This window comes from Trematomus bernacchii, unplaced genomic scaffold, assembly GCF_902827165.1.
Source record: "Trematomus bernacchii unplaced genomic scaffold, fTreBer1.1, whole genome shotgun sequence".
NCBI classification, from domain to species: Eukaryota; Metazoa; Chordata; class Actinopteri; order Perciformes; family Nototheniidae; genus Trematomus; species Trematomus bernacchii.
The window spans coordinates 39,730-61,159 of record NW_022987771.1 but is presented as its reverse complement, the minus strand read 5'-3'; the positions used below and the strand labels follow the sequence as shown (position 1 = coordinate 61,159).

Genomic DNA, 21,430 nt, shown 5'->3' with positions numbered 1-21,430 from the left:
AACTTCCTCCACAAAAGCAGCGAAGAAGAATGGTTGTCATGGCTGCACTTCTGTGTATTCTCCGCGGTGGGGGCCGACAGAACCGGGCAGAGTTTTTTCGCCGGTCAGCGTGTGTTAAAGTTGAAATCTTCCGGACAAAATTATAAAAGTGCCGGTCAAAGGTCTTCATTGTTATTTATTGAGCTTTAAAACAAATGAATAACGACGATATAATGATATATAATCATCAAATACACAGAGCCTGTCTCTTTTTCCTCTCTTCTCACAGCGTCAGTGTCTGTCTCATGCAGCAGCTGATCCTGTAATGAGTGACCCGACAGTAAAAATGAACATATTTACAACTAGTTTAGTTTGAGAGGTAATTAAAATAGCTAAGGGTGATGATCTGACTTGAAGTGTGTGTTTTGCTCCCGCTGCATCACAGCGGGAGGAGCTGCGTGTCTCCGTCCTGTCAGATTAGACTTCACTCGCGTTTATGTCCATATCGAGATAAATATAAATAATCTGAATTCAAGGAGGAGCTCCTGTAGATGTTGCACAAAGAACTGTAGCATGGTCAGTAGCGACTGGAGCACGATAGCAACCCTGCGGGGGAGAGGCGGGGCTATGAAAACGAATGACCGTATAGGCGACTCCACGGCCCCGTTGGACCCCCCAGAGCGCTCCGTTCCCAGATCTATCCACCTTTGGACCCGTTGTCGTTTGCGGGGTCTGTTTCTACGTTTCCCTTACGGCCTCGTGGAGCTTAGAGGGCTATACGCATGAGAAATATGCGGATTCAACCCGTTTTCATCCTCGTGGAGCCGGGGCCTCAGTGTTTCAGTGTTTTTGTGTTTCTGTGTTTCTGTGTTTTTGTGTTGCAGTGTTTCAGTGTTTTCAGTGTTTTGTGTTTCAGTGTTTCAGTGTTTTTGTGTTTCAGTGTTTCAGTGTTTTTGTGTTTCTGTGTTTCTGTGTTTTTGTGTGTCAGTGTTTTCAGTGTGTCAGTGTTTCAGTGTTTCAGTGTTTCAGTGTTTTCAATGTTTTGTGTTTCAGTGTTTCAGTGTTTCAGTGTTTTTGTGTTTCAGTGTTTCAGTGTTTTGTGTGTCAGTGTGTCAGTGTTTACAGCCTTTCTTTGCTCTGATCAATCCCCAGGGAATATAGCAGGATGAGAGAAAAACATTTAAAAAAACGTATCTTAGAAGTGGCTATAACATCTGATGCAATTCAAAAAGATAGTCAGATTCCTAAAAAGTTACAAAGGATGCTGGAAAAGAATTATTTAACAAGATTTTTGAAGCCTTGCTGAAGAAACAAATAATTCTTTTCCAGGAGTTAATACTATTACTATATATGAAAGCAAAAATAAAACACATTTTCATTTGTTGTGGTTGTTTAATTGAAAAACACACCATTCGTCACACCTTCAGAAAGACATATTACATTTGACCAAGTTAATGTCGTAGTGCATACAAGGTAATAGACTTAACGATTTGCACTGCTGCCTCTCTCCGCGTTTCATTTACAGTGATCGGTTTATCGTTCAATTCACATTGCCCAAGTAGATGTTTAGGGGTCTCTTGGAAATAAATGAATGCATTTTTTATATCAGATAAGTGCATTAACATCACTTGCAAATTCTCTATCCTTTCACCCGCAACGATTATAATCTGCTTTGCTTCTTCTTCGGTTTCACCATTATTAGCTCTGAATGTAATCCTTTCTGGGGCTTCTTGTGCTTCTTGTGGTCTGTTGAATACCTGGCATAGGATTTGTTTAGCTGTAAGGACGGGGTACCATATAATTGTCTTCAAAAGCTTTGTCTATGTCGTCACACGTTTTGGCATATCCTTCGCTGTAATGACAACCGATACTAGAATAGAGATCCTCCAACAGTCTTTTAATACATGTTCTGGTACTGTCGCCAATTTGGGCAATTCCATAATATCGTGCTTTTTCTCTCATTATATTGAAGCAAAGCTCTGCCATTGCTTTTGGTATTTGTTCAACACATTCGCAGCAGTCGGTTAGCGGTAGATGATCTATAAGATTATTATGATCACGAATGAGGTCAAATTTAATAAGTAATACTTTGTCACGATTTTACGGGAAAAAGTCAGAGCGCAATGTCACATCTTAAAGACAGCTTGAACTGGATAGATGGTTAGTCTTTTTTCAAACATACCATATGTTCTGCATGTTAGTATATTTGGCCAATCGGGTTAGGCCCTACTGTCCCCCTCCCTCAATAGGGAAGTCACGCTTTGGGAAGAGGTGTTTAATTTCACAGATCTGACTTGATTGCTGTTGTGATGGCTGAAGTAAGAGGGACGGGGGAGGAAAGTTCAGAGGGTGAAGAAGCAGAAAGATAACTTGTTTGTAAAACGGACAGCACGTCAGTTTCAGGAAAGATGACACCGGTTTTATGCATGACATGCCAAATATCCTGAAGCCCTACAAAAAAAGTATATTGTGTTGAAAATATTGCAAAAAGTCGTAATATTGTATAATGTAATAGTTGCATGTTGTATTTTGATAAAAAATCACTGTATATTCAAAAATATAATGGAGAGAAAAAACAAAATATCACAGTATGTTGAAAAATATGAAAAAGTAATGTTGTGTTAAAATAACATGAAAGAAATCAAAAGTAAAGCATCTAAAAACATATATTTAAAAAAGTAATGTTAGTCATGTCAAGTTATCAAACCTGCATTGTCTCATCGAAACAGTGTTAAAATCACAAACTCTCCATTTAGAGTTTGATTCTTGAAGAAAACTCAATTCATTACAAATGAATGAATATTTTACCAAGTTATAAAGTTTTGCATCCTTTAAAGTGTAACTATAAGTATCTTTGTAGGAGAAAAAACGAAAATCATTTAAGTTATTTCCAGAAAACTGGATTGTTTTACTAAAATCCCAAAGTGCCTTTAAGAGTCACAGTCTTAAAGAAAATCTGTTCGTCTTAGTGGGGGTCCTTAGTTTTGGATGATTTGCTAATTGGGGTGGGACTTATTGCGTTGAATGTCTGTATATTCAAAAATATAATTGAAAAAAGGAGAGAAAAAACAAAATATCCCAGTATGTTGAAAAATATTAAAAAAGTAATGTTAGTCAAGTCAAGTTATCAAAACTGCATTGTTTCATCGAAACAGTGTTAAAATCACAAACTCTCCATTAGAGTTTGATTCTTGAAGAAAACTCAATTCGTTACAAATGAATGAATATTTTACCAAGTGTGGGGGGAGACAGTCTCACACATCCAGACTCCATTTTTCATGAAGAGCCTCAGACGGAGGGTCTGAACCCGGCACAGATACTGCACCCGTTTCTTGACTGGCGCTCCCGACGGATGGCGGTAAGTTGTCACAGGCGTCTCGCTGATTAAACCCATATCGATGCGTCTCTTTGCCATTTTCGTTTTGAAAGTTTAGGTGACTTGGTGAGTGGAAATGACTGGCTTTTATCTAGTTTGCACTGGATTTCTTTTTTTTTACCTAGCTCACTCCACCCCCACCTCTATCTTCTGACATCACAGCATATGCCTGGCTCTCAGACTGCAGCGGTGTTGGGGGTCACCCCAGAACTGCTGAAGGGGGGCGTGACAGAGGGATGATTCTATCTGGGACGGGGGTCACCCCCGATTTCACACATGATATTTACATCATCTAGGGAAGCACCCCAGTAAATGTAGCCTCATGTAACTTCATATAGGGATTCTTTAATAGTTGTGTGAAGTAATTAAACAATAAGGGGGTATTAAGATCTTTAAATTATAATTTTCCTCTCAAAGAGACTTCGTTGTACACACACACACACACAAAACAACATTAAATAATGACATGATATTATAATGATAAAAGCACTTACCAGAGTCTTTCCAGATCAGATCCAAATCAAGCCTCATTGTCTCCACCCCCGAGTTCCCGTTAGCCGGTAATTACCGGACTGTGGCCGGTAAAATATGCTGAAGACCGGCAAATCTAAATCTCTCCGGTCAGAATGATATCCCCTTTAGCGCAATACCGCATCAGTTGCACCACTTATGTGACATACAAGAATAGTGTGTGACAGACAAAAGAGTATGTGACAGACAAGAATAGTCAATTATAATGTCTACACATAATGTGTAGCAAGAGATGTCCTGTATGGGTTGATTGCGCGTTGATCTGTTGGTAATGCCTCGGGGGTCCGGTGGGCTTGTAAACAAAATGCATAATGCTGTACTATACTTTGTGGCCTCACCCCGTTGCATAGTGACGCTTATTGTTTAGGTGTCTTTTAATAAGCAGGTAGTCATATCATTAGCTAGAACTAGCTAGATCTGATCGATATGGGTATAAACGCTAGTAAAGTCTAATCTGACAGGAGAGACCCGGTGCTGCTGACGAGCCGACATGCATCTCTGCATGCGGTGAGCGGAACAAAACACACTCTTCAGATATCACACGTAGCTATTTTAATTACCTCTCAAACTACCTACACTATTTATAGATATGTTTAGTTTTACTGTCGGGTCACTCGTTATCGGATCCGCGAGCTGCATGATACTGGCGTATGTCAGGAGAGGGGGAGAGCGCTCCGTTTATTATTCCCGTGTTATTGTAAATTACTGTACACGTTTGAATAGTTAATCGAATCATATCAATTTGTTTCAAAAGCTCAATAAATAACATAGAAGACCTTTGACCGGCACTTTTCAAATTTTGTCCGTAAGATTTAAACTGTAACGGACCAGCTGACCGGACAGGAGGGGGGAGGAGGAGGGGGGGTGGGTTGAGAGGGGTGGGGGCTGAGAGGGGTGGGGGCTGAGAGAGGTGGGGGCTGAGAGGGGTGGGGGCTGAGAGGGGTGGGGGCGACAGGGCGGATGTGACACCTGTATGTGAGGGGGAGGGGGGTGGGCTGAGAGGGGTGGGGGCTACCTGGGAGGATGTAACACCTGTACGCGATAACACCTCGAACAAAGGGGGTCATTAGCATATCAAAGGGGGCTCATTAGCATAATTAGGGGCGGGACTTAAAAGATGTGACCTGTCACTTTTTTATGCATACTAATGTGATTGAAAGGGGATTGGTAATACTACTTCGATGCCAATTCCTTTTTTACAACGGTTCAAAGGAACCAAGAATAATGAAATTGCGTAATTGTGCTCGTGCAACGGAGTAGCATAAAAGAAGGGACTTCAAATGTGTCAAAAGCACATTTAAAAAGTGTTCACCCCTCTCCTGTTGTTTCACATAGTATGTGGTTCTGAATAAAGTTCCTGAGAACTGGTTACATCAGGTTTCAACAGGAAATAAATGCTATTTAATCTAAGGTTGGAAATCCCCTTAGCTTTAATTTATGCAAGATCTCCTCAAAGCATAATATGCTCATGACAACACCCTTTTTAGTTTCCTTAAATGTTCACCTGTTAATAATGCCATGTCACAGAATTAGGATCATGTTCATTAACTTGCTTTTTTCAGACGCAAAATAGAGTTTCTTTCCACTTCTTTCAAGACCTTTACAGAAAATGACATTGCAATTACATTTTTTCATTTGCACATTAAAAAAAACTAGGTAAGATGGTGTTGTGCAAGCCAATTGTTTTGTAATGAAGGAGACAACAATTTCCTTGCTCTGTTGAACATCTGATGTGAATATGTATTTGTTAATGGAATCATTCTCAGAAACCCATTTTAATACTGCTGTCAGTTCCTCATAACAGATACCTGATAATGGGTGAAAGGCGTTTGCTACAGGGGCGCTGGTTGGCTTTGTAAGATATACCCAACAATAAAGTCTGCACACAACAAAAACGAAAGCAGACTAGTACTAAGACACATGGTATTTTATCTTATTGCAATATGAATAGCAGTACATTATATAAGAGTCAATTCAATTCAAATGTATTTATATAGCCCAATATCACAAATCACATTTGTCTCAGAGGGCTTCACAAATCAACAAACACGAATGACATTATAAAAACAACAAACATATCGGAGAATAGAGTAAAATTACAAGATAAATGTGAAAATACCAATGAATGGCTACATAACACAATGACACGAATAGAGTTAGAATACAATAATCAAAATTCCATAAAATGAAGGGTCCATGAGGATGTTTAAAAGGGAGTTTAAAACCAATCAAAACTGTACGCTGTACCAAAGAGGAAAGTCTTCAGCATCCTCTTAAATGTGTGGACACTGTCTGCATCCCTAATCAACACTGGAAGTTGGTTCCAGAGGAACAGAGCTTGGTAGCCGAAAGCTCTAGCACCTGATCTTATTTTGTGGACTCTGGGAACCACCAACAGACCTGCACTCTGAGATCTTAATGCCCTAGAGGGGCCTTAGGGGATTAAAAGATCCTGTAGGATGGTGCCTGACCATTGAGCGCTTTGTATGTAAGTCAAAGTATTTTAAAATCAATCCTGGACTTAACTGGGATCCAGTGCAAAGCTGCTAAAACAGGAGTTATGTGGTCCATCTTATTTGTTCCTGTTAAAACCCGTTGACCCTATTGTCATTACTTTGGACACTAAAAGTGAAGCGTAGATCCCCAACAACCTTTAAGATAAAGTATGCTGTCAATGTATTGTATAAAGTAGTATGTTATTACTTTTAGACAAATCAGGTGCATAACATGATTATATTTGAATTGTTCTTCAACCAAGAACTACTGTATTTTAATTGTCAGTCTGACTTTAAAATTCAGAAAGTAATTTTCAGTTTTAGTGAAACCTTTATATTGCTCCCACAAAGGCCTCCTGTGCAGACCATCAGGTTTGAAACAGTGTCTCTGCATTGGGACCCCCTGATAGAATAGAATAGAATAGAATTGGGAGGGATGAAACCCTCTTTTAATGGTCATACATGCAGAGCACACAGCACACACAGTGAAATTTGGCCTCTGCATTTAACCCATCCTAGTTCACCTGCTGGTGAAGTGGAGAGTTACATTGTGACTCATTGCAGCGAGGGAGACATTTTGCGAGAGATGATGGACACAGACAAACAGACACTCAGAAACCAGAACCTAGGGAAGTGGCTTCAGATTCTAAGTGTCTGTTTTTGCACAACTTCGGAAAGAAAGATCAAGTGTAATGCACTTTAATAAAAAACAGGCAAACTGCAACAGCTCCACACACAAGTAAGTCAAATACAATCATTGCACGGTTGATGCAGACCATGTGAACGATTTGTTTAAAAGAATGTCAGCAATGTGATGGGAACTCAGAGATGGCTTTTATTGCACATGCCTCTGGCTTGATAAAGTTCCTTTAGCGTGTGAGACTGCCAAGAATGTGGATATCAAACCTGCAGAATCCTTCCTTGAATACAAGGAAGTTTGTCTTGCAGAAGACAGAAACCTGATTACCCAGCAGCTATAGTTCCTGCATCAAACTATGCATGTCAAAACAAGCTTGCAATAGTTTTGAATTGTGCTGTTGTGTCCTCTGAGGTCATCCTGATCATGTGATACTGGCCTTTAAGAGGGCAGGATAACGTCTGGACCATATATTGGCCAGTTGCCGATTAGTGTCCTCCTTGAGTCTCGGCAGGTTGTTTACTGGCCCAGAGTTCTCTGTGAAAATGTAAGATTGAAGTGAGACAATATTCGCTACATTAACTTATGGTCTTAAGTTAGACGGAAAACACATTCTGTATTCACAGTGCCTCGGTAGCAGTAGGTTAAGGTAAAGAATGAAGCGCTGGTGGCTGCAGTTCAAATACTGTTCAGTCAAACCCCCCTTCAGACAAATCTGGGGGTCATTTTAGACTGTGATCTTAATTTGTTATCCATTTTAACAAGGTTACAAAAAAACACATTTTTTCAACTGAGAAACATTGCCAGGATTAGACCAGTTGCCACTCAGAATGCTGCTGAAATGGTTTTACATGCTTTGATTTGTAGTGGCTTGGATTATTGCAATTCTCTTTTTATTTGTCCCCCTTAAAATATATTTTAAATAATTGTAATGTATTCCGTATGCTGCAGTCAGGATATAATAAACAAAACAGAGATCACATTTCCCCTCTGCTGGCATCACTGTACTGGTTACCGGTGTCTTACAGAATTGATTTGAAAGTGCTTTTAATGATTGACAAGACTTTACATAACCTTACCCCTCCATACTGTACATCAATGACTGCCTTTCATTCATAACCAGACTCACTTAGACTAGAAGACCATATTCGCTACAATAAATGTATGGTCTTAAATTAGACAAACAAAATCATCTGTATTCAAAGTGCATTGATAGCAGTAGGTTAAGGTACAGAATGAAGCACTGTGAATCCTGATTGGAGGGCAGGCCCCTTCCAAAAAACACAAGTAATCCGACCCATTCTATCTGAATGGTTCTGCTGACCCTGCTTCACCATCCATTCCCTATCTGTACCATGGTTGGCACTTCAAAAGCTCCAAACTATGGTGAACTGGCTTTGCTTCCAGGAACAGAAGGAAGCAAGTGAAGCTGAGACAAGTCTTCTGATTTGATGTAAGGAACAGTTTCAGCAAATACACATGGTAAGCACAGGAAGGAAAAGTAAGTGAGTCACAAAAGCCTTTGTCGCTTTGTCCTTCCACCAAGGTGAATACCGATACCCTTATTAGGCCTAGATATTTAGTCGTGGCACCATCCATGAACTGGCCTGCAGAGTAACGTAGCTCCCACAGGGGAACCAGTTCACATCAGCCCACACTAAGTACACTAGTAGGGGTTGCTCTAGTATCTCACCCTCAACTGTTATACGAGGCCCAGGAGTAGATTAAGCACCCTCTCTGGTAGAAAATATCCTGTTGTAAGAGTGCTAGTTACTTATGGCGCATTTCCACTACAGCGCGGAGCTCGCTTTAAGCGTGCCGAGCCGTGCGGGGCCCGTTTTTTGGTTGCGTTTCCACTTGGCGTAGTACCGGCTAGCGGGTACTATTTCACAGTTTTTCTGGCCCCATAAAATCGAGGTTCTTTCCGGGCCAACAAACAGGGCTGAGTCGGGCTGAGTATGCTAAACTAGAGAGAGAATCGCTGGCAAGGGGGCTATAACTACAACAAGATGAACATATTTGACCGTGATTTAATTGTAATACACATTTCAAAATGATGCCGAAGTAACAACATACTGATACCGGTTAGTAAAAACCATGAATTAATGCTTTGACAAGTCTGCAGACAAGACGGCAGGCGAAAAACCTTTTAAAATGTGTGTTTTCTAAATGGAGATCGGCTAAGCTAACGCAGTATATGCTCCGACCGTCCACACTCACAACGGCCTATACAAACATAAATAAACCAGCGACTGTATTCGCCATGACACAGACAGTCTGTGGTTTGTACTTGTTTAACTTTTGTCTAGTTTCTGAACAGATATGAGGAGCTGTGAGCTTGAATGCTAACAGCTAACGGCTGATGTGTTACGACTGGGGCACACACAAAAATGATAGGACCCAAATGCACGACTCCAGACAAAAGATGATTCCAAAAAAGGATTTACTTGTGGTGATTTACAAGATAATACAAAAACGCTCAAATGACTTTTCAAAAAGCTAACCTAAATTCACCGTAGCACAGAACACAACTGGCTGACAGGCAACACAAGAATCAAAACGATCTGGCACTTGGCACAGAGAAAACAGGGAATAAATACACACACAAGGGACCCCACATGTGCAAACAATAAGGGTGGGGCAGGTAATCAGGTCAATTAGCACACCTGACCAGGTAGGAGTCAAACTACCTGAAATGAGAGAAGAAACTCACAAAGTAAAACAGGAAATGACAGACAACAAAAAAGGGTTGGCAGACGCGGACTAGACAATATGAACTAAACAGAGAAATAATACTAACAAATCTGGCGAGACACAACAGTACCCCCCCCCTCTACGGCCGACTCCGGACGGCCCAGAGTCCTGTGGATTTAGCCTGAAAAAGTCATTTATCAGGCTCTGATCCACAACGAAGCTTGCTGGTACCCACGACCGATGTTCTGGACCATATCCTTTCCAGTCTACCAGGAACTGTCGGCCACGTCCTCTCTTCCTGACTGCTACCAGTTTCTTGACGTCGTAGATCAGACCGCCGTCTAACATCCGGGGGGGAGGAGGGGGCTTGGATGGAGGAACCAAACGACTCTCACGAACCGGTTTGACTTTAGCAACATGAAAGGTAGGATGAACTCTCAGGGACCTGGGCAGGCGCAGGCGAACAGCCACCGGGTTAATAACTTGAAAACATGAGATAAGAGAGCTTCTGCTGTCTCTTTAGCAGAGGGCAATTTAGGCATGGGGATAAAGTGAGTCATCTTGGTAAATCTGTCAACAACAGTGCAGATGTTGGTGTTACCTGCAGAGGGCGTCAGTCCAGTGACAAAATCCAGCGAGATGTCAGACCATGGGCGGCTTGGAATGGACAAAGGTTGCAGTAGACCCATAGGAGACTGGGTAGAGGTCTTATTCCGAGCACAGGTAGTGCAGGCTGCCACATACTCAGTTACCTCCTTCTCCATTTTAGGCCACCAAAACCTTTGTTTTATCATGTACATAGTTCTTTTAATACCTGGATGACATGTTAGTACAGACGTGTGAGCCCAGTGAATCACGTCAGAGCGGACAGATGGAGGAACAAAGAGACAGTTAGGAGGACCTTCGCTGGGTACAGTTTTTCCCTCTAATGCTCGATTTACCTTAGCCTCAATTGGCCATGTCACCCCTCCTATTACCCGAGTGGGTGGTAGAATGGATTCGGTCTCCTTGGAAAGGGCCTCTGGGTCAAAAAGCCTGGATAACGCGTCAGGTTTGGTGTTCTGTGAGCCAGGACGGTAGGAGAGAGTGAAGTTAAACCTATTGAAAAATAAGGTCCATCGTGCCTGTCTGGAGTTTAACCTCTTAGCCTTGCGTATGTACTCCAAATACTGCGGCAATAGAACTAAAATTCCTAACAAACTTCCTGTAGAAGTTTGCAAATCCAAGGAACTGTTGGACTTTCTTCCTGGAAGAGGGTGTGGGCCAATCAGCCACAGCACTCACTTTAGCAGGATCCATCATTATCTGGTCAGGACCCAGGATGAAACCCAGAAATGAAGTGGAACTGATGTGGAACTCACATTTTTCAGCCTTTACATAAAGTTGATTGTCCAACAACTTTCTTAATACTTGGCGAACATGAGGAACGTGTGAATCCTCATCACGGGAAAAAATCTAAATATCATCAAGATAGACAAAAACAAAATGATTAAAAAACTCCCTCAACACATCATTTATGAGAGCCTGAAAAACTGCAGGTGCGTTTGATAGACCAAAAGGCATTACCAAATATTCATAATGTCCGCTTGGAGTGTTAAAACCAGTCTTCCACTCGTCCCCCTCCCGTATCCTTACCAAGTGGTAAGCGTTACGCAGGTCTAGTTTTGAAAAAACTCTAGCACCTTTCAAAAGTTCAAACGCTGAGGCCATAAGCGGGAGGGGGTACCTGTTTTTGATGGTTATGTCGTTTAGGGGGCTGTAGTCGATGCAGGGTCTCAGGGATCCATCCTTCTTCTCGACGAAGAAAAAACCAGCTCTGGCGGGAGATGACGAGGGACGGATGAGGCCCGTTTTGAGAGAGCCGTCTATGTACTCCCTCATAGACTCTCTCTCTGGAGCAGAGAGAGAGTACAGTCTTCCCTTGGGCAAGGGGGACCCAGGCAGGAGATCGATGGCGCAGTCATAGGTGCGATGAGGAGGAAGGGATGTCGCTTTAGTCTTATTGAACACCTCCTTGAGATCTCGGTAGCAGCTGGGCACGTTCGAAAGGTCAGGGAAGTCTGAGTCTTGGTTACTTTCATCTTCCATGTCAGTGTCTATAATGGGCTCTCTAACAGTTTCAGCAGTTTTTTTCCTGAAACACGAATGAGAACAGTCGCTTCCCCACCCCAAAACTTTACCAGTCCGCCAATCAATGTGAGGGTTATGTCTACACAACCAGGGATAGCCCAGAATTACTGCATGTTGTGCAGAATCAAACAGATGAAAAGTCATATGCTCTGTGTGTTCATGATCAATAGTTACTTTAAGAGGCATGGTTCTATGAGTCACTTTGCACATGAGAGTACCGTCAAGAGCGCTAGCCTCAAGTGTCTGAGTCAAAGGCACGGAGGCAATTTTCAAACGTTTAGCTAACCCCCAGTCCATTAAATTAGCGTCAGCCCCTGAATCTACAAGTACTTTCAAACATATGCTGTGCTCATTATTACTAACCTCTACTTGGGTCATGGAACGTGAAGGAAAATCTGCGGTTGTCAGTCGGCTGACCAGCACCCTCCGTCTTACTGGTGAGCCCCGTCTTTTAACGGGCAGGCTCCCAGGAAATGTCCCTGCTTCCCACAGTAGAAACATAAACGGTCCCGGAGACGCCGCTGCTTTTCCTCGGGAGACAGCCTGGCCCTTCCGAGCTGCATGGGTTCCTCTTCTGTGGTCCACGAAGCAGGTTTCACGGTAGAGGAGGGATAGTGGGTACGAAATCCGGGCCGTCGTGGAGATCGTGCAAGAGGTGAGCTTCCTCGTTTAGCTAGCGGAGGTGACGCTTTCCTGGCTTTCTCCCTCCGTCGCTCTTGCAGCCGAGTGTCTGTGCGTATAGCCAAGGCGATCATACTGTCCAAATCCGGCGGAAGATCAAGTGGAACAAGAAGATCCCGCACACAGTCACTGAGTCCGCTGAGAAACACATCATATAGTGCGTCTTCATTCCATCCACTGTCCGTGGCCAAAGTGCGAAAATCAATGGCGTAATCAGACAAACTCTGATTCTGCTGGGAGATCTGTGTCAGGGCTCTGGCAGCTTCTCTCCCCGGTGTGGTTCGGTCAAAGATTTTTTTTATAGTCTGAATGAACAGTTGTAATGATTTACACACCGTAGAGTTCCGTGCCCACTCTGCCGTAGCCCAGGCTTCCGCTCTTCCCGTGAGGTGGGACACAATGAACGCCACCTTGGCTGAATCGCTGGGGAAAGCAGCAGGCAGGCAGGTAAAATGCAGGTCACACTGAGTTAGGAAAGGACTGCAATTACTAGACTCGCCTGAGAACTTCGCAGGAGGAGTAAGACGAATCATGGAAGTTGGCACGGGAAAATCAGCTGTAGTCTCTGGGGCTGGGGCAGCCACGTCGGAAGGAGCGGCGGGCACACTATCCAAACGAGTGAGTATATTATGGAACTGTTCAGCCAGACGATTGATCTGCGTCGTAACCGTACCACGAAACTCACTCTGGCTGTCAGTCAGGGCCTTCACTCCCTGGTTTATGCCCGTCATGTCCTCCTCCTGCTGCCGCAGGCGTTGAGCCTGAGAGCAGAGCGCTGCTCTCAGAGTTTGAAAGTCGGCTGAGTCCATTTGTTGGCCAGATCGTAATAGATAGATAGATAGATAGATCGTACTTTATTGATCCCAAATTGGGAAATTGTTTTTGTTACAGCAGCATAAAAGGCATTTTACAATAAAACAAAATATACAAGAATAGAAATAAAATAAAATAAAATATAAAATAAAATATAAAATATACATGTCAAAATACAAAATAGAAAATATACATACAGATATTATATATATATATATATATATATATATATATATATATATATATACAAATATACAAATATATATATATTCAAAATATATGGAATTATGGAGTATTAAATATGAAACAGATTATGTGTGAGTAAAATGTACAAGGTGGTTTTATTTCTAGAGAAACTATGGAGCAGAGAGTTCTCTTCCAGCCAGAGGTGATTTGTTGTACAGTGTTATTGCAGTGGGCAGGAATGTTTTCCAGTATCGGTCCTTGTGGCAGGGGAGCTGCAGCAGTCTGTTGGAGAAGGAGCTCCGTTGACTGTCCAGCTGCAGGTGGAGAGGATGGGTGGGGTTATCCATGATGGACAACAGCCTGTTCAGTGTCCTCCTCTCCACCACAGCTTCAAAGGGTTCCAGCTTGATGCCGATGACTGACCCAGCTTTCCTGATCAGTTTATTGATCCTGCAGGTGTCACCGGCTCTGATGCTGCCCCCCCAGCAGACCGCAGCAAAGAAGAGTGCACTAGCCACAACAGACTGATAGAAGATCTCCAGCATCTTACTGCATACGTTGAAGGATCTCAGCTTCCTCAGAAAATAGAGTCTGCTCATCCCCTTCTTGTACACAGCGTCAGTGTTGATCCTCCAGTTCAGCCCATTGTCTAAGTGCACTCCCAGGTACTTGTAGACCTCCACAACTGCCACATCCTCTCCCAGAATGCACAGGGGCAGAGGAGGAGATGTCCTCTTCCTCCTGAAATCAATGACCATCTCTCTGGTCTTGGCCACATTCAAAAGCAGATGATTTCTTCCAGTCCACTCAACAAAATCACCCACCAGCGCTCTGTACTCCTCCTCCCGTCCATCCCTTATACACCCTACCACTGCAGAGTCATCCGAAAACTTCTGCAGGTGGCATGACTCTGAGTTGTATAGAAAGTCAGAGGTGTATAAGGTGAACAGGAAAGGAGACAGCACAGTCCCCTGTGGGGCTCCAATACTACCAACCACCACATCAGACAGCACACTGCCCAGCCGGACGTACTGTGGTCTGTCCGTGAGGTAGTTGGTAATCCAGGAGATGGTGGACGAGTTTACCCTCATAGCCTGCAGCTTGTCACTCAGTAGCCGAGGCTGGATCGTGTTGAATGCACTGGAGAAATCAAAAAAGGTGATTCTCACAGTGCAACCCGATCCATTCAGGTATGAGTGAGCACGCTGCAGCAGGTAAATAATGGCATCGTCCACCCCCAGGTGAGGCTGGTAGGCAAATTGCAGAGGGTCAAGGAATGATCTCACCTGCGGTCTGAGATGGGCCAAGACCAGTCTCTCAAGCACCTTCATCACATGAGATGTGAGTGCTACAGGGCGATAGTCATTGAGCCCAGAAGGAGTTGTCTTTTTAGGGACCGGAACAACGCATGATGTCTTCCACAGCACCGGGATGGTCTCCAAGTGCAGGCTCAGGTTGAATATATACTGGAGAACAGGAGCCAGCTGGCGTGCACAGGTCCTCAGGACCCTGGGGCTGATACCATCAGGGCCAGCAGCCTTGCCTTGGTGGAGTTTTTCCATCTGACTCTGGACCTGTCCTGTGCTCACAGTGAAGCGGGGGGGGGGGGCTTGATGGAAGGGGGGATAGAGGGGGGGGGGGTCTGAGGCAAGATGAGCAGAGGGGGGGGGGGGGGGTCAGCGGCAATGTGAGCAGAGGGGGGGTGCAGAAGCCAGGCTGGGTGGTGGAGGAGAGGTGTGAAGTGTAGGTGGTGAGCAGAGGGGGGATGTTGACGCCAGGCTGAGAGGAGGAGGTGAGGTGAGAAGAGGAAGTGGAGGAGACAGCAGCGGGCGGAGAGCTAAACCTATTGAAGAAGGTGTTCAGCTCGTTGGCCCTCTCCAGGGTGCCCACAGTCAGTCTGTCTCTCCCTTTGAAGCCAGTGATAGCCTTCATCCCAGCCCAGACATCCCTGCTATTGTTCAGCTGGAGCTTAGTCTCCAGCTTCTTCCTGTACGAATCTCTGCCCCTCCTCAAATTGTCTCTCAGTTGATGCTGGACACTCTTCAGCATTGATTTGTCCCCAGACTTATAAGCTTCCTTTTTCTTATTTAAAAGAGTTTTCAGGTCACTAGTAATCCAGGGTTTATTATTGGGGAAACAGTTGACAGTTTTAGCCGGTAATATTGTTTGTTCACAGAAGTTGATGTATTCTGTGATGCAGTCAGTCATATTATTGATGTCCTCTCCATGTGGCACACAAAGCACGTCCCAGTCAGTGGTCTCGAAGCAGTCCTGTAGAGCCTCATTAGCCCCTGGAGTCCATTTCCTCACAGTCCTGGTGGATACAGGCTGCCTCTGCACCAGAGGGACATATTTAGGAGCCAAAAAGACGAGGTTGTGGTCAGATCTGCCCAGGGGGGGGAGGGCAGTGGCACAATATGCATTCTTGGTATTAGCATATAGAAGATCCAGAGTATTATTTCCCCTGGTGGGGCATTTCACATACTGAGTGAATGTAGGCAGAGATTTGTCCAGTTTTGCACGGTTAAAATCCCCAGTTATTGTTATGAATGCATTTGGGTGAAGAGTTTGGAGTTTGGCCACAGAAGAGTGAATGACGTCACCAGCCACCTCCGCGTCCGCGTTCGGTGGAATATAGACAGCAACTACGATGACAGAATAAAGTTCTCTAGGTAGATAAAATGGACGTAATCCCACAGCTAGCAGTTCAATGTCCGGGCTACAGAAACGCTCCTTCACAGTAACATGTCCAGGATTACACCATCGTTCGTTCACATACAGTGCAATCCCTCCTCCTTTCTTTTTACCGCTCAGAATAACGTCCCTGTCCGCCCGAACACTCGTGAAGCGGGGGAGAGCCGTGTTATTATCCGGGATGAGCGAGTGCAACCAAGTCTCGGTAAAACACATGATGCTACACTCACGGTATTCCCACTGCGTCTTCGTCAGCACGCGGAGCTCGTCCATCTTATTCCCCAAAGACCTCACGTTCCCCATTATGATGGCCGGTACACAGGGTTTGTACCTCATCTTCTTCTTCATCCTCAGCTTGGCCCCAGCTCTGCAGCCCCGCTTGAGCCTCCGAAGCTCCTCCGGGATGTCATGCCTGGCTCCGGGCAGCAGCACGGGTCGGCACAGCGCAATCAGCTGCTCACGCGTGTAAACAATGCCATCACTCCTCTGAGCATGGCTCTCCGACACAAAAAGTGAAAAAAGTAGCAGAAGAATGACCAGAAAACGTTCGAAGTAAAACGTGGCCATAGTTCGCTGCAAAACAAAATAAATATCCAAAGAAAAAAGTACAACTAAGAGAATAAAAGTAAACAAAAAGACAAAGAACAATAAAACACCGGGAGCTGCATGCAACAGGCAGCCACCAGCACGGCGCCTTACTTGATAGCCTTGTTACGACTGGGGCACACACAAAAATGATAGGACCCAAATGCACGACTCCAGACAAAAGATGATTCCAAAAAAGGATTTACTTGTGGTGATTTACAAGATAATACAAAAACACTCAAATGACTTTTCAAAAAGCTAACCTAAATTCACCGTAGCACAGAACACAACTGGCTGACAGGCAACACAAGAATCAAAACGATCTGGCACTTGGCACAGAGAAAACAGGGAATAAATACACACACAAGGGACTCCACAGGTGCAAACAATAAGGGCGGGGCAGGTAATCAGGTCAATTAGCACACCTGACCAGGTAGGAGTCAAACTACCTGAAATGAGAGAAGAAACTCACAAAGTAAAACAGGAAATGTCAGACAACAAAAAAGGGTTGGCAGACGCGGACTTGACAATATGAACTAAACAGAGAAATAATACTAACAAATCTGGCGAGACACAACATGATGTTGTTTTTCTGGGGTGCTCATTGAAGATTCCTAAACTGTAATGGAAATGCGCCATAAAGTGAGCCAGTCCTAACAAGGCCAAACGAGGCCTAGCCATACCGAGCGAGGCCGAGCGAGGCCGTGTAGTGGAAATGCGCCATTAGTCAGTTGGGTAGAAAGGAGGAGGAGAATGACTAAGGTTATAAAAAAGGAATTGTAGCATGTATTGGTCTTTATCAATGCCAATTCCTTTTTTACAACGGTTCAAAGGAACCAAGAATAATGAAATTGCGTAATTGTGCTCGTGCAACGGAGTAGCATAAAAGAAGGGACTTCAAATGTGTCAAAAGCACATTTAAAAAGTGTTCACCCCTCTCCTGTTGTTTCACATAGTATGTGGTTCTGAATAGAGTTCCTGAGAACTGGTTACATCAGGTTTCAACAGGAAATAAATGCTATTTAATCTGAGGTTGGAAATCCCCTTAGCTTTAATTTATGCAAGATCTCCACAAAGCATAATATGGTCGTGAGTAAGCAAGTTATGATCATGACAACACCCTTTTTGAGTTTCCTTAAATGTTCACCTGTTAATAATGCCATGTCACAGAATTAGGATCATGTTCATTAACTTGCTTTTTTCAGATGCAAAATAGAGTTTCTTTCCACTTCTTTCAAGACCTTTACAGAAAATGACATTGCAATTACATTTTTTCATTTGCACACTTAAAAAAACTAGGTAAGATGGTGTTGTGCAAGCCAATTGTTTTGTAATGAAGGAGACAACAATTTCCTTGCTCTGTTGAACATCTGATGTTAATATGTATTTGTTAACGGAATCATTCTCAGAAACCCATTTTAATACTGCTGTCAATTCCTCATAACAGATACCTGATAATGGCTGAAAGGCGTTTGCTACAGGGGCGCTGGTTGGCTTTGTAAGATATACCCAACAATAAAGTCTGCACACAACAAAAACGAAAGCAGACTAGTACTAAGACACATGGTATTTTATCTTATTGGAATATTAATAGCAGTACAGTCTATAAGAGTCAAAAAAGGCCACAGGAGTATCAAAGACCCCCATCACCCCAGCAACAAACTGTTCTGTCTGCTGCTGTCTGGCAGGCGGTACCGCAGCATCAGGACTAAAACCACCAGACTAAGGGACAGTTTCATCCCACAGGCCAAAAGAATATTTTAAATCTGAGCTTGCACTATATTTATTTTTGATTGTTGTTTTTTATACATATTTTTGTATATCTTAAAAATTTCACTGTTGAGGAACTTGTGATCTAAGTTGTTCATACATTACATAATTACACCGTAGTTTGTTATGATGTTATGACAATAAACCTTTGAATTTTGAATCTTGAGATTAAAGCTCTCTTGTTGTTTTCAGAGAGAAGCTGTTTTCACAATCATGACCTAGAGCGGGTTGACTGAAAATAATTATTCAGAAAGGGAGGATACCAAACAATAAGTTTATTTTTCAAGGAAATAAAATGCAAGGTGGCTTCCCAAGGCAGTATAAAAGGAGACACCTCTAATAGGCACTTGCATTGGCAGAGAAGGGCAGGGCTGTGTACCTGCAGAGCTTTATACTACTATACACTGCAGATGAGAGCTCTGGATACAAGAACAGATTTACGTGTTACCATGGTTCATCTACAAAAGGTAGGAAAGCATTTCTTTGTCTTTCTATCAGGCTGCAGAGTTTGATCTTTGGTGTTCAGGTGTTGTGTTGAATGGTTTTCAAGTACTGTACTCAAGTATGTATTTGAGATGCCTGTACTTCACTTGAGTATTTAACTTTGTGCTACTATATACTTTACTTCATTTTGGAGGCAATTTTTAACTTTTTACTCAATGATATGTATTTCACAGTTTTAGTTACTAGCTGCTCTGCAGACGTTGAATAATAATACAGAATACAAAATAAACTAATAAACCATCATGTATTATTATATGATAGGCACCCAGCAGTATATATAAAGATATACAAAATGAACCCAACCTCTACCAAGTGCAACATTGAAATTAATTGACATTAATAAATTGATTATTATTAATTATAATACAATTATTTTTTAAATATGAAAATGGGCCTTACTGCACAATGAGTACTTTCACGTTTTGTACTTGAAGTATCTTTTGATGTCTTTTGTCATTTTACTAGGGTAACATTTTGAATAAAGGACTTTTACTTGTTACAGAGGATTTTTACATTGTAGTAATGGTACTTTTACTTAAATAAAAGATCTACTTCTTACACCTCTGGTTATTTCCTATTACTTTTAGTGGGAAGCTCTTTGGATAATCTGGACAGTGTGGGATTGCTGAGGGTGTATCAAAAATGGAGTACACTGATAAGGAGGTAAACCGTTAAATGACAATACAATTACAAATACATGTCACTTAAGCTATTGTTAATATAGTATGACTCATTCAAAACAGAATGTAAACATACTGTAATGTTCTCACTTACCAAGGAACATCATGAAGAAACAGATCCCTCTCCTGACCCGTGCTGTGAGGAAGGAAAGAACGCTCCAGCAGCACCACAGTCCGACCGTAAGTGTGACTGTCAATAACTGACCTAATGTTATAAATATATACGCAGTGATATGTAAAGATACTGAGATGTACTTTTCTTGTCTTATGACAGATGTTCCTCCACCAGGGAAAATAGCTGGGTTTAGACTACAGTTAGATTACTCAGGCTGTGAAACAAACAGCGGCAGTTTGACTGTTGATAACGCAGAAACTGTCACGGTTAAGGCACTGATTCACGGGACTGAGTGTACCATCAGTTTCAAAAAGATTGCAGACAATGGAAATCAAAGCGAAGCAGCCTCGCTATCTGTCTTCACAGGTAAATCTGAAAATGTAATCAATGCCACCTGTTTCTGGATCTTTTGGATAATTATATATGGCTTTTTTGTGACCTTTACTTGGAAGTTAAACAGCACTTTAAAATGCTGACAAACATTGATGGAACATTCATTTTTTAAGTTTTACTGAAGCTTTCTGTTTTTCCCCTCAGAGCCCAGCACTCCTGTTCAGAATAAAGTCTATCAGCTCAGCAGGGAGTCAGAGCCTCTGCATCCTGAGCCACCTGCTGGTGAACTTGATGAAGTGGAGAGTAGCAATGCAACATGGTGGAGTGAGGTTGAAACTGTGCAAGAGAAAGCCGATGGACCATTAAGCAAGCCTGTACCATCTGCCCCCAAAGGTCAGTCAAATATAATCATTATTGCATGGTTTACTATAAAAACAAATACAATTAAAGCTGCAAGCAGCGTTGAGCGGGTCTTCGACGCTCCGCAGGCTGTTGTCCGCACGTCGAGGTATCATGCAGGAGTTTTCCGGACTCGGCCGTTGGCAAACGTGGGAAGTTTCAGGCCGATTGGACAACGTAAATGGGAGTTACAGCAGTATTATACAGTAAACATTGTGTTTGATGGCGAGTGATCTACTGCCATGGCAACGGCATATGATGACATCCCAGAATTGGCGTAGAGCTGTTGAGGGCCGGACCATTAACTGTCATCTGAAGTCTGGTGCCGTTTGGAAGCTTTTCCATTGAATTAAGACAACATCGTGTTTTATGGCGAGTGATGCGTTGCCATGGAAACGGCATACGGTGAGATCTCAGATTTCACGTAGAGCTGTTGGGGCATGGACCGGTGATATAAAAGTGAAGATTGGGGGACGATGGGACCGTGTCCATTGGAGTTAGAGCGACACGGTGTTTTATGGCGAGGGATTCGTTGCCATGGTAACGCCATATTAAGTAACATCACATTTGACGTAGAGCTGTTCAGGGCCGCAGTGTTAACCATCACGTGAAGTTTGGTGGCGTTCTGAGCATGTCAGTTGGTGTTATGACATCATCGTGTTCCATGGCGAAGTATGGGCCTAGCATCGAGCGAACGCAAACTTTGGCGCTAAATAACGGCTGCGCCGTGCGAAAGAAAAAAACTTCCGTGATAACTTTGAATTGCCCATGTCTCGAGATGCTACCCGACGAATTTCGAGTCGTACGGATAAAGTCCCTGGGAGAAGA

General features: G+C 43.1%; 1 protein-coding gene across 6 annotated transcripts in view; it reads left to right on the top strand.

Moving 5' to 3' along the window:
- The window catches only part of LOC117496949 (interferon-induced very large GTPase 1-like), a 106,962-nt gene that overhangs the window by 70,656 nt on the left and 14,876 nt on the right, over positions 1-21,430 (top strand). For 3 of the 6 annotated variants that reach the window (XM_034148814.1, XM_034148817.1, XM_034148818.1), the window contains exon 6: positions 20,408-20,596. In XM_034148814.1, the coding sequence (XP_034004705.1) occupies positions 20,408-20,596 (189 nt within the window). Of the gene's footprint in view, positions 1-18,914; positions 19,039-19,662; positions 19,739-19,853; positions 19,936-20,029; positions 20,237-20,407; positions 20,597-21,430 lie in introns of those variants that run through there. The other 3 variants (XM_034148816.1, XM_034148815.1, XM_034148819.1) reach the window with 2 other exon arrangements.